We start from the raw sequence: 14,440 nt of genomic DNA on the forward strand, positions 1-14,440 counted from the left end.
CTGGAAATGGGAACAACTTTCCATGGATTTTGTAACCGGCTAACCAAGGTCTCAAAGTGGAAACCATACCATTTGGGTGATCGTAGATCCTTTAACCAAGTCTGCACACTTCCTTGCGATCAAAGAAACAGACAAGTATTCGAAACTTGCAGCCATCTATCTGAAAGAAATAGTTTCCAGGCACAGAGTTCCAATTTCTATCATCTCCGATCGTGACCCATGTTTCACATATGAGTTATGGCAAGCTACGCATAGATCCTTTGGCTCACGCTTAGACATGAGCATTGCTTATCACCCGCAGACTGATGGTTAAACCGAACGTACCATCCAGACACTCGAAGACATGTTGCGAGCATGTGTTATTGATTTTGGAAATGGATGGGAATGACACCTACCCCTGGTAGAATTCTCTTATAACAACAACTACCACACTAGCATTCAGGCAGCTATATTTGAGGCATTGTACGGACGAAAATGTCGTTTCCCTTGTGTTGGGCGGAAGTTGGCGAAAGCCAAATTACCGGCCCGGAACTCGTAGTCGACACAAAGGAAAAGATTGCCCTGATCAGACAACGCATGGCAGCGGCTCGAGGCCGTCAGAAAAGCTACGCCGATAAGCGTAGGAAACCCTTAGAATTCCATGTCGAGGACCGGGTTCTACTAAAAGGCTCACCTAGGAAAGGCGTGGTACGTTTTGGAAAAAGGGGCAAGCTTAATCCGCGATACGTTGGACCTTTCAAAATTACCGAGAGAATCGGTAAGGTGGCTAACAAACTGAATATGCCTGACGAGCTAAATGTGGTACACAACGTTTTCCACGTATTGAATCTGAAGAAGTGTTTGTCATATGAAACCCTTATCGTTCCTTTTAAGGAACTCACTACCGATGATCAGCTGCATTTCATCGAGGAACCAGTTAAAATTATAGATAAGGAAATCAAGACACTTAAGCACAACAAGATACTTATTGTTCGCATTCATTGGAATTCTCGTCGTGGCCCAGAGTTTACCTGGGAACGGGAAGACCAAATGATGCCCAACTATCCTTAGTTATTCGCAAACCATACTCCCAACACTAAGGCTACAGCTGAATTTCGGGACGAAATTCCCAATTAAGTAGGGGATGATGTGACACCCCATGCGAACACCCAGTTGTCTAGAATCCGTATACTAAAATTTCGGGACGAAATTTCTGTTGATATGGGGATGATGTGACAACCCACACATTCCTTTTTGTTCTGGTTAAAATATGACATTAATATAAAATGGGTTTTCATATTTGAATTATGTGGAATATTGTGTCAACAATCATTATTTTTACTATTAGAATAATGATTGTCATTCACACACCCTTAGCGGGCTAACATAATTAGTGAGCCCATTATATAGCACACCCTCTTGAAACCCGTCGCACACTTAAACGGCCTCTCAAATTCTCACATGATTAGAACCATTGTGCAACATACACACACACACACTCCTGCCAGCTGATTCCACCCAACATAAATTAGGTGGGGTATATAAACACTAATTGCTCCAAAACCCTAGAACTTTTCTCTGCAAATTGTCGGCTACAATCCTCACCAAAACATTCCTTCTTCTTCCTCAAAACATTCCTTTTCATTCCTCTCAAATCAGTGGATATCATCCTCTTATTTCAGCTTTACATCCTTCAACAACCTTTGATCTCCAAGCACAACTCTCTCGCTCTCTCTCTCTCTTGAAGACCTTTCTGCTCATTTGAAGATTCCTAATGTTTTCCTTCTTCCACCTATAATCTCACTCTCCATGTTAGTATGTTTTTTTTAACACTTGTGGATTTGAATATTGTTGAGCGATGATGTGCAAATGTTGATGGTTCATGCTAAAACATAAATAGGAAGAGGATTAATGTGTTCAAATATAACGTGTGGAATGATAGATCTGGTAATAAGTAGGTTCCATTGATAATGAATCTGATGCTTAGGGTATAGATGTGAATAAAGGTCCCAGCTTTCTTCAAAATAAACCTCTGGATCGAACACCATCAAATCTTAAAACCTTATGTAATTGAGATTGGGTGTGCCTGTATGCGACCTATTGTTTAAAGAATGAGTAGTGGTTTTTAATAAGAAATCAATGAAATAATATGGTTGTTGAAGAACGAAAACACGATACATACATTTGAATGGTAATGATTAGTCCGGTGATGAAATCCGACTGGGAATCAAGTGTAATGCATCTTCATAAAAATGTACAACCGGGCAATGCCAGGGGTACAACTCAAGGATGCAGGTCGCACAAAGGAAATAAACATGGGGACCGCACACTGAATGTGATGTGGGGACCACCCTCGGAAACAAACAAAATGAGCAATATTGTGCTCAACATGAGTCGCACATTCTCGGTAATCGCACACAATAATTTGGACTTGACTCCCTTGTTATGTAATCACATTAGGGGCAATAAAGTGAATCAAGTTTTTTTATTGGATGCATGAATTAATAATCACAGATAAGACAAAACCGTATTTAGAAACCTATGTAGAATAGTTGCACAAAATTTGGGATATGTCCATCTGTCGTACACTTAGTTATATAAATTCCTAAATCTTCTTTTCAATCGCACACTCGTATTTTGACCTACATGCTTCTGACGACACATTAAGGAACTGGTCCCCAATGTTACTCTTGATCTGGTCGCACAAATAATCCCAAACGTACACTGTTTTCCTTTTTTAAAACATTAAAACCACTTTGTTCTTGGGCCTCACCTGCCTCGGACTACACAAGCCCGATTGAGTGGGCCGCAAATTGGTGGGAAACCCATATTCCTGTTGTTATTTCAAACCGCACACTTTAGGAACTGGCCCCCACCACTTGCTTTGTATAATTCATTCTTGGTCGCACAATTTTTGGCAAGTCGCACACTTCTGTTAAGAATATACACCAGTTTTATTTGCTTTTGGGCCTCACATAAGCCCAGTGAGTGGGCCGCACACTAATTGGGATTGGCACATTTTGTTTATAGTCACACAATAAAAGATTAGATTATGTTCCTGTATATTTTAATCGCACACTTCATGAACCTACTATGCATAAGCACTTAGAAACTACTTGATTTCAATACATGTGTAACAGACGTAATCTATTTGTATACATGATTACTTGACTTAATAATGTGTATGAAATACGTGACTTAATTATATACAAGCCTAATGCGTGGTAACCTTAATAGGACAAGGTTATCCAAATTAGGACGATTACTCTATCCGGCCTAGCAATCGAAGGTGAGTTCACACTTAAACTTAACGCTTGCATTCCCAAGGATTTAGGAACTTCGCTCACACCAAGGTAACGGTGTGACAATTTTATAAAACTCATAAAGCATGCACTCCCAATGGTTTGGGAGCTACCATAATAAATGAAACTCTACCAAGGAAATTCCCTTACATTTATACCGATTAATCGTGGGGAGCGAACGTGATATTAGTTGCTAGCGCTATTAGGTTTGACAACCTCACACCGTGCGGGGAGCCAGGCGTGAACTATTATCTGGATTATCAGGTCATTGACGGTAGACATTGACCTAAGAGGGCAAACAACAACTACGTCAAAGTTTCGTTACTACACAGTTTAGTAGCTCATTTTGAGATGGATTTCCCACAACATGTTTTGATAACATGGTAACTCATAAAATGAATGTTTTTTATGATAACGTGAAAACCTTTCTGAAAACCGAGAACTCGCCAACTTTATGTTGACACACTACTGCATGCTTACAGGTCCGTAGATGCTGTGCTGGAGTCCGCTTGGAGCATTGTGGTGGCCGTCTACTATCTATGTTTTCATGCTTCCGCTTAACAGTTGAACTTTATATATTAACTATGTTTGGAACTTTATTCTAAAGACTTATTATGTTTTAAACTCGAATGCTATGTCACAAACTATGTTTTTATTTTACTTGTATTAAATGTTCGATGTAATTGGTGGCTTGATCCTGGGCAGTCACGCGCCTCGCGTTGATACTCCGCACATGGGATTTGAGGGTGTGACATACGCTGGCATGCAAAGTTGCTGATTAAATATGCTGGCTGGTCAAAAACGCTGAGAATTAAATACGCCCGTTAATTACGCTAGATGACCAGTTTACTATTACGACGAATAGTAAAGTCGCCGATCAACATGATAATGTCGCTGAGGAAAATTACCATAGTTTCCAAAGTCGCCTTTGGATTTAAATACGTTGGGCACAAATACGTATCGGACAAGAGTGGCCTCTAGAGAGAGTCTTCTCCCCCTACTGTTATTCCTTGAGCTCGTTGATGATGTACCACTCTGTTGGCTCGACATGCTACTTAAACATGACAAACTGTTAAATATTTGGAATAATAGAGAAGTCACACTCCCCCGTGCTTATGAGGCACGACCCCATGTTGTCTCAACAGCCCTGGTATTTCAGCCAAAGAACCTTTATTTTAAGTTAAATCTATTTAATTCTTACATTTCTAAACATAAATAACTTAAAATAAAGTTATAAAATAGTAGATTAGCAAAACTTTGGGCTAAAATCATGCTTTTGACCTACCAATTGAAGCTTAGCTTCAATGGAGGTTGTTGAAGGAAGAAGAAGAAGAAAGGAGTAAAAATGGTAAAGACAAGAAGGTTTATGGAAACGTTTTTAAGAACATACCTTTTATCGTATGTGTGCAAGATCTGGGAGGATCATAGTCTATTAGGAATGGGTTCAAACATTCTTCTCATGGCGGACTTTATTGATAGTGACAACACGATGACACGGCCCCGTGTCCAGGAAGCGCTGCATGAGTCAGAGCATGATACCCATTAGTGAGACACGACCCATGTCGAGGTTGACACGTCCCCGTGTTGAAAAAGACGGAGGGCACGACCCCGTGTTCTTTTAACTTGCCCTCATGTCTGGAAGTAGATGGGACACGGTTCCGTGTTTGAGGAACACGACCCCGTGTCTTAGGGTTTTTATGAAGTTTTGTCGGAAGTTTTAAGGAACCGCGTTTTATCGGGTGGTTCCTTACTGGTTGGAACAACACCAAATTGCCTGATGTACCTTAGGCTCCGGCGAGAGGTACGAAAATGCAAGAGGTTACCAGAAAGATAGAATCCTAGTTTAAAAGTAGGAGGGCGAAACCTTCCTTTATTTACCTTTTCCGGGCTTTTGTTAAAGAAGGTGTGAGTCGACTCGCTCTCGTCCAAACCGTCGGTGTGAAACTCACACACTGTAAAAGGGACTTTCATTGTGAGGTCGATACATGGACGACTATCGCCTTCGTTTTCGCAAGTGACTAGGGTAGATTTGTTGTTTTCGGAAATGTTTATTCCTGAATGTGGCTCTATCAAATCTCCCTCGTTTTTATTCCTTAATGAATATCACACCTTCATCATGGATTCTAATTCTTTGAGTTTCTGGAGAATACTCTTTTGTATTTGGCATACTTCTTCTGAGCCTATGTCTCCTATGGAAGAGGTTTGATAGAATTCAGGTGGATGGAAGTTACTATTGTTTTTACTCCCGCCCATCTTAAGGTGATCGTCACAGGAAAACGATGGGTCTAAGTAGTGGGGATTAAATCTTAGAATAGGACATTCTAAATCTTTATGCATTCCTCCACATAACTGACACCAGTTCCCGTAAGAGTGGTGGGGATAAAAATAATCATTAACATCCATGGTTGCCAGATAATTTTTAACCGTCGATATTAAACGGTTACTGTTATCTCAAGAATTGTTGTCGTCACACGAGCCCATGTGGCTGTCTCACGACCCCGTGCTGTAGTTCGTGTCTGGTAGAAAATAGTTTGTGTTACTAGGGATGTGACATCGCCCTGTGTTGATCACACACGGCCCCGTGTTACTCTTGCAGAAATTGAAAAAAATAGGAGAAAAAGAAGAAAAACCTATAAAGAAAAATTAGAAAAATGTAAAATGATTAGGCCACCGATTTTAAACTTTCTTAAAACCCTTGTGTCCCCGGCAACGACGCCAAAAACTTGACCTGTGTGCAAGTGTGTATGGATTTTCAATATATTTTTAAGTACTTTTTACTCTTTTATCAAGCTTTAAATTTATAAAACACGATATAAAACTATCACACTCTACAACACGCTAGGGCAAACGCACCCATCGTTGGTGTAGTATAGTGATGGTAAGATACCGAGTTTGTCCAAGGACATAAGAGCTTTTAATACCAGAATATCGTCAACGTCTAATCTTACCAAATTTTGAGAGATTTTATTTTTAAATAGATAAAATATAAAGAAACTAAATAAATAAAAAACAAATAGACAAGATAAAATCACTTGGTTCCGACTTGTCATTTATATATCCTTTGATGATTTCTGCACTTTGGGTTTTTAAGAGATTATCTTAGTTATGCTGACATGTCCCTCTTTTAGAGGCAACGCTACCCTTAGCCATATTGGTTTGAGTCAGCAGGGATACAGTCCCGCAAGGCCAGAGTATTGAAAGATAATTAAGTAAGTTATTAATGCAAAATGTGGCATGTCCCTCTTTTGGAGGCAACGAAACCCTCTGCCATATTGGTCTGAGTCAGCAGGGATACAGTTCCGCAAGGACGGTTTAAAGTTTTAATAATAGTTTATTTATAAGGGATTCAATTTGTTCTTACTCCCCCGATTTGATGCTATCTGCCTCAAAGGAAGTCCTAATAAGCTTGAATCAAGTCCTCACATGATCTATACACTAAACGAGGCAATAACTTTACCCAAACCACCCTTCTAACCCCCTTCCAGGTAGTTAACGTGCTTTATATAGACCGTAAAGACACGAATGAGTGAATCAACCAAACATGAAGAGATGATAGAATAAAGTTCATTTTCAATATAAAAAAATTATTTATTAAATTCATTAATACACACCCAAATAAATAGTTACCAAAGCTTGGAAATCAAAAGTAATACATAAATAACTTGTCTTCACCAAGTGATGTATGAGATTAGCCAAGCATGGCCTTTATTTGACAAAAACTCTTACTATTAATCTCAGATCCCGAGACTACTAACCACACTCTAAGGATGGGTAATGAATGAATGTGGTGGATGATGGTAGTAGTGGTGGTGGGGTGGTGGCAGGTGTGAGAGAAGTGGTTTGCCAAGGGATGAGTTGCAAGTGAGCCAAGCACCACCTTTTATAGCTGAAACCACTGAGTTCACATGGCCCCGTCCCTGGTAGGCACGACCATGTATGTGATCAATTAGCCGCTTGGTCGGGTATGTGATCAATTACGAATGATGTCCAAAATCCAAATAACCCATTTTAATATGTTATGCTTGATAACTTAAACATTGGGGGTTAACACGACCGTGTCCTGAATACGCAAGTGGCCACGACCTAAGAGCGGGTTGTAGGCATACACCTGACAGATGCTAATGCTATTAAATTTTTATTGAAAAGTGGTGTGTCGGTTAATCTTGTATCAGAGTTTAGTTCCGGGCCCCATATGTATTGACAAGCATGTAATATTGATAACAAGATATATCACTTTGTCCCAAGTTATGTATAGAATGATATACCAAATGGTATAAAATGATTTTGCAAATATTTTGAAAACATGTCGGTTAATTGTATTTACCAGCGAAAGCTAACATATTTTCAAAAGACTAAGCGCAAGTTAGCAAATACGGAATAGGCTGGAGCTGCTCGGTATATGCATATTGGAATTTGCGACTCCACGCGAGGCCTGGTAGTCTTAATATTCATTTTTGCTTATTTTCGATCCACCCGTGGATCTTTAGTACACTTTGTCTGTATATTTATTTTGAACATTTCAGGCGTTTGTAGTTTATAATATTATTTTATAATCCCAAGACTTCTAATGTGCTATATGTGAATATCTTTATCAATCGTCATGCATAAACCCCAAGTCCGGGCCCACCGGGAAATCAGGGTGTGACAATAGGAGTGCCCTCCTGCTTGAGAATGGGACTCGATGCCCATTTGTTTCCCTATGGGTGGATTTTTTATTTGGGAAACCGACTAGGTTATATCTGGGAGATGATCATATTTGGTCAACCACTAGGGTTCAGCATGGGGCCTTTGGGAGCTCTTCTGTTTACCTTAGTTTTGCATCCCTTCTTTCACCAGATATGGGATAAATGCAAGTTACTCTTCCATGCTTGGTACCTGGATGATGAATGATCATCGAAGATGCTAAAGAGGTGGGTAAAGCTTTAAACATCATCAGGTATGAGGAGCCCTTTGTCAGACTTGAACTAAACTTCAAGAAAACATAAATATTTTGGATGTCTTGTAATGGAGTAAAGGTGTAGGAGGGTTTGTTTCCTCGCTGGATTGGAAGGCTGGTGTTAGGTGTGAAACTCCCCGAGGGTGCTTTTAACCGGGATGTGGGTTTCATTAGTTGTTATCTATAAAAAGGTCATCTTGAGTAGTGGATCCAGTGAATTATCTTCCATGGCTTCGGGACCCTCAATGTGGCTCCTTTTGCTCCGCTCATGTATGGGTGTTTGATGTCGTGTATTTAGGTAGTAGTTATTTTAATAACTTTGGAACACAATTATCTCGTTTTAAATTTAAAACAATGATTTTTATTTAGATGAAATACACACAATGGACACTGTATCCATCGTTTATATTATAGCATAGATAAGAAAAGAATCGTCCAAGGTTAGGCTTCCTCTATTCAACCTTCCATTATTTTCATGACCAATTTTATTTATAGATAGATTAGTAGACTAAATAGTAATAGATGGACTCTTTGATAAGTCTTTCTTATTTAGTTATATTAATATGAATAGTGTGGAAAATACTTAAATCTTCTTATTTATCTTTTATGAATATTGGAAGAGGCTCCTATTACGGTTACCGTCTTTCCCTCAATTTTGAGACAACATATTGATAGATGGGTTTATAGTTGCTGACTTTATAGGCTTTTTATTCGAGCATCCCTAGCCTCTCGACTAGTAAACAATATGCCGCAACAAAACTGGTTTTAAGGTCATTTTGGTTTTATTATCTTTTTGTAACTTAGTAGTTTGTGTTATTCCAAGATTATACTCTGGATTTCCGGTTAGGATCATATTAATTATCGAGTCGATTAACTTCCAAATTAATTAAGTTATCGAATAAACAAAATAGATCTTCCTTTGATCTTGTTACTTCGCGTATCTCTATAATTGTATTCCCTTTTTGGGTCCAAGAAAGATATAAGTACTTAGTAACGATCTCGCCAGTTTCACTACTTTGTTAGATTACCCAACCGTCATTAATTAACCTTTCTTAACTTTTACCCCCCCCCCAGTTGGATCTGCTGCATTACCAGAAACCTCCCTAAGGATTTTGATGCAATATTAGAAGCCTTTTATTACCTCAGGATCTGGTTCACCAGAAACTTGTCACCCGAATCTGGTTGAATACCAAAAACCCCTAGTAAGATATGGTTCATTACCATAAGCTTGCACCAGATCTGATTAAGGGTACTAAAAGCCGTATGCACACCAAGTCAAGTTAAGTGAGTGTAGATTAATTTAGTTAAATTAAGTTGTTTAGTTAATATAGTTTTAAAGGACCCAAACTAAAAATTAGTAAAAGATAAACACACTTGATAAAATAAATTCTAGATTAAATAAACTAATCCAGGAGTTTGAGAAAACATAAATATTACAACCGTATGAAGATCTGAACACTTTTACCCATGGTGACTACCAATCTTATATGATTATCAAGCTCAAGTGTAAGTGTGTCTCTCAACTTTTATTTATTGAACCGGGAGATCAAAGATAGATTGTTGGAAATCTATATTTGGAGAGGTTTCAGTTGGCATGAATGTCTTCCCTAAGGATCAACCTCTCAACTTCCCAGCAAGGAGTCTTATGAAGAAAAAAAACATGGCATACTTGGGCATCAAGTCATCAAGATCCATGGATCATCCATACATTTAAAGGAGCTATGACCTTTAAAAAGGTTCCATACAACTCTTGAACAAGTCCCTAGAAAGACACTTGTAAGTAAGAGACTCAAAAAGTCACGATTGAAATGATTAGGGAAGTCCTTTATTTATAATGGTGTTGGAGGCAGACATGCATGACTGTGCATAAGGGTAGCATGGCCGTGCATGTACTTTTTGTCGTATATTTTTCTGAAGTCATCATTGTTGTATCTATGAAGGTACGTATGGGCGTGCCTAATGATGCATGACCGTGCATTTGGACATGTGTCCCGACACGTCCCATAGCCGTCATATTTCTTGTCTATAAATTTGTCTTGTCTGGTTTGTCTTTTCTGAAGGCACGACCGTGCACAAGGTGTGCATGGATATGCATATATTTTTCTTGACTGCCCACCAAGTTTGCTGATTTTCCATAAGGCAGAGTTGAGGCGGCACGACCTGTGTGCATGAGGAATTTTGCATTTTTTATCCATCTTTCATCGGTTTTTGCTTCTTTTCAGTTTTAGACCTTCAAATACTACAAAAATAAAAACACGATTTAGGGAGTGTTTCATCATAATAAAGCCTAACCAGTACATAAAAGTGGGGGTAAACATGCATAAAAAGCATGTATCATCGATGGCAGATCGGTGTTATAGTTTATTTTGACAACCTATATATCAACTATTGTGTCTTTGTCTTAGTATTCATGAGTTGAATCACTGGGAAGAGTAGTTTTTTCACACTTAATTCAAGTCTTTAATAATCGTGAAGAAATTGTTTGGTTTTGACTCAATCAGTTTTTTCTATGGTTTAACACAGTATTTTTTTTTTATAGTTTTTGATATATATTTCGTAAAATGGAGTTGTATTCACAATAGAGTGTTTTTTTATATCTTAAACTATAGCAAGTGTCGGTACCATAATGGCGTCGTGATGAACCAAATTAATACCGTCCTAACATCCGGCCGAGCAACATCAATACCGTTATCCTTATTATCAGAAGCGTTGTTGATATTTATTTTCAATCGATGTAAAACACGTGTCAACATCATTTTGAGCTTGTCATTACTTTAGTTTTTGGATTTTGTGTATCAGTTGCTACACCAAGTATCGTATACTAATACCGAAATGAACCAAACCAAACTAATACAAACATATTTTACGCTGCAATATTGTGTAGGTAAGTCTACTAGCATATATAGTAAAGAGAAGGGTTAATGAAACACTTCATTTTGTCATATCACAATGAACTTTTATTATTATTTTGCTTGGAGTAAATTACGTTTTTTAGCCCCTGTGCTTATATCATTTTTACTATATTAGCTCAAAATAAGATTTTTTAACATATCTGTCCTCATGGTCTCTATAACTAACCATTTTGACCCCTAAGTCTAGAGATCATGGGGGCCAAAATCGTTAGTTATAGAGACCGTGGGGGGCCAAAATGATTACACTTAGGGGCCAAAATGGTTAGTTATAAAGACCATGGGGGCAGATATGTTAAAAAATTCTTATTTTGTGTTAATATAGTAACAATGATATAACCACAGGGGCCAAAAACGTAATTTACTCTTTTGTTTGTGATCTTTTAAACTTTTATTTTCATCATTTATATTATAATAATATACGACTTTAACTCCTTTATTTTTTATTTAGTTTGATTTTTTATAATAACTTGTTCGTTAACTTTTTATAAACACTGAATACGTAACCATATCTAATTTTTTATCGGCATCCCAATATATATATATATATATATATATATATATATATATATATATATATATATATATATATATATATATTGAAAATAGAGTTATACTAAAAATCTAGAATACGTTAGGTTTCATAAGTTATACAAGTGTTGGTATGGTACCCGTATTGTGAGAAATCGAATCGATTTTAACCGAACAACATTCATAATGACAATTGTATTATCGGAAATAGTATTCATTTTTATGATTTTTGATATGTACAAATACATGTAAATATCTTTTTCGGCATAATCCGACTTTATTTGTTTTTCTTTTTTAATTACTATATTAAGTAACATTACCATAAGGGATAAATTAATATCGACCAACCTCCTATAACTTAGCAAATAGCAAATAGAATCCATTATTTGTTAATAAAGTGAGCCCATGAGTGTTTTAGTCAACAATCAAAGTAATTTAAATAAATAGAAATCATTCTCAAACCAAAAATTTGATTCTCTCTTTTGTTTGGACAAAAAGAGAAACCTAATCAAGGCCCCCATGTTTGATGCTATTTGATTGGTTTTTAGCTCATGCCCCCTTTTTTCTTGATTTTTTCCATTTTGTATTTCTAATAATTCATTGAATACATTATTATTATGTATAATTTTAACTCAATACTAAATAACAAAGGAATGTAGGTATAGAATGCCGAATTTTCAATTTGATTGAAGTTTATATTTTTAATAGTACATTTAATTATCAGTTATACACGTATATATGTTAATATCAAACAAAATTTTACCTTATAGTTACCAGAATAATTAAAAGAGTTCGTATAATAATTTTTTATTTTTTATTTTTATTTTTATTTTTTATGTATGTGTACATTTGAAATTGAAAGCACAAAGTAGGCTATGTTTGAAAATCCGAAGACACATTTGGCAATTCGTAAAATTAAAGAGGACCTATCAAAATAATTTGTATAATTTTATGACTACAAGGTTAAAAAATCGTATTGATAATCAATACTAAAATATAAATATACATAATAGAAAGACATATTTATGATTTTCTTTTAAATTGATATCATCAAACCGAACAAACAAATCCAGAAAAATACGAATGTCATCAACTAATGCGTATACACTCACTCATTATTAGGTATTGCAATTGAGTAAAGTTTAGTTCTCGAAAACTGACCATGCTTATATGATAACCTTTTTGTCATTTTATATTGACTAATATTTAAAAATTGATTAAAAAATGTTATAATTAATGTTGTATATGAAGTGATGTATGATATATCAAGTATAACTAGTATTAAGCACCCCGTGTTGTGGCGGGGTAAACTGTGCTAAATAACATCAATCTCATATCCTCATCAGTAATCATTAACACCAGAAAAACTCGTAAAACGAAAAAAATAACGAAAAGCAGACGTAAGAACGTTGAACCACACACAACAGTTGCAGTGTGTTAATGTTAAACGTAAAACATAAAAATATAACTAAGTCAATCGAGGATCCGTGCATTACAATTGGCCGATAAACGAAAAAAAATTAGACGTAAAAACATTGAAACACACATGCATGTTGCGGCGTGTTAACTCGCAAAATTTAGATCGAAATGTAAAACGAAAAGTTTATAAAAATGAAAAGCATAGGGTCAAAGTTGAAAATGAAAAGCGTTAGGTTAAATTATAAAATATAATAAGTACAGCCCTTAAAAGTAAAAAAACAAAATTAAATAAAAAAAAAGATATTCACAAAGCATATAATACAACCATCCATGCTAAATAACTTGCTATTTAATTAAGCTATGTGTATAACTATAAGATGCACAATACGCCCACAAAGCTTGATGTACAAACACTAATACAACAAAATGTTTCCAAATTTATATTATATATATATATATAGAGAGAGAAAGAGAGAGAAAGGTTAACGTACATTACGACTTAAAGTACATCAAGTACGACAGATAATCACAAACATTCATTTTAAAATCACGCACGTTATAACTCAAAAATCCAAAATCACGCATGTTGAAACACAATAATCACGCATATTGAAAACATTAATCACGCATGTTATAGAACAAATCACGCACGTTGTCGTACATGAAGTACGTTAAGCCGTAATGTACGATAAACTCTCTCTCTCTCTCTCTCTCTATATATATATATATATATATATATATATATATATATATATATATATATAGAGTAGGGTTCGCACGGAAAGAGTGTTTTTCCTAGAAAGTCTATGAAGCGATCTGGTCCATCCGATTGGTGTGTTTAAGGGTTGAGATTAAATCAATGGCAATCTTGTAATATTTGAGTTTAATTAATTGATTGTTTTAAATGAGTAGGGGCAATGTTGTCAATGGCCGTGTTTTAAATCAATTAGATAGCCGCCTAGTTCCTAATTTCAAGCGATTTTCCCTCTCTCTCTCTCCAAATCCATTTTGGAAACCCCAATCCCTACCAAAAATAACTACAATCATGGAAGAAGATAACTTTAGAAACGATGGAGAGCACCGGATCAAATTAAAAAACTTCTCCATCTCCACCATCTCCGAGTTCATCATCACCATTCAAATATTGTTCTTATCATCTCCGTTTTCTTGACGATGTGTTTTAACAACAAGCAAATTAATATAGTTGTGTTTTAGCAGCAAGCAGATTCATACAGTTATGGTTTAGCATCCAGATTCATACAGATGTGTTTTAACAGCAAGCAGATTCATACAGTTGTGTTTTAGCATTCAGATTCATACAGATGTGTTTTAACAGCAAACAGATTCATACAGTTGTGTTTTAA

The 14,440-nt window shown here is 36.3% G+C and overlaps 1 protein-coding gene across 1 annotated transcript; it reads left to right on the forward strand.

Moving 5' to 3' along the window:
• Positions 1-474: 474 nt before the first annotated feature.
• Positions 475-1,050, forward strand: LOC118481645. Its single transcript, XM_035976806.1, has one exon. It carries the CDS (start codon positions 475-477, stop codon positions 1,048-1,050), a length of 576 nt encoding a protein of 191 aa, XP_035832699.1.
• The last annotated feature ends 13,390 nt before the right edge of the window (positions 1,051-14,440 follow it).

This window comes from Helianthus annuus, chromosome 9 (assembly GCF_002127325.2).
Source record: "Helianthus annuus cultivar XRQ/B chromosome 9, HanXRQr2.0-SUNRISE, whole genome shotgun sequence".
Lineage (NCBI taxonomy): Eukaryota > Viridiplantae > Streptophyta > Magnoliopsida > Asterales > Asteraceae > Helianthus > Helianthus annuus.

What these genes read in the sequence shown, in the direction of transcription:
- LOC118481645 (XM_035976806.1), top strand. Translation starts at nt 475, where the DNA reads ATGTCGTTTCCCTTGTGTTGGGCGGAAGTTGGCGAAAGCCAAATTACC.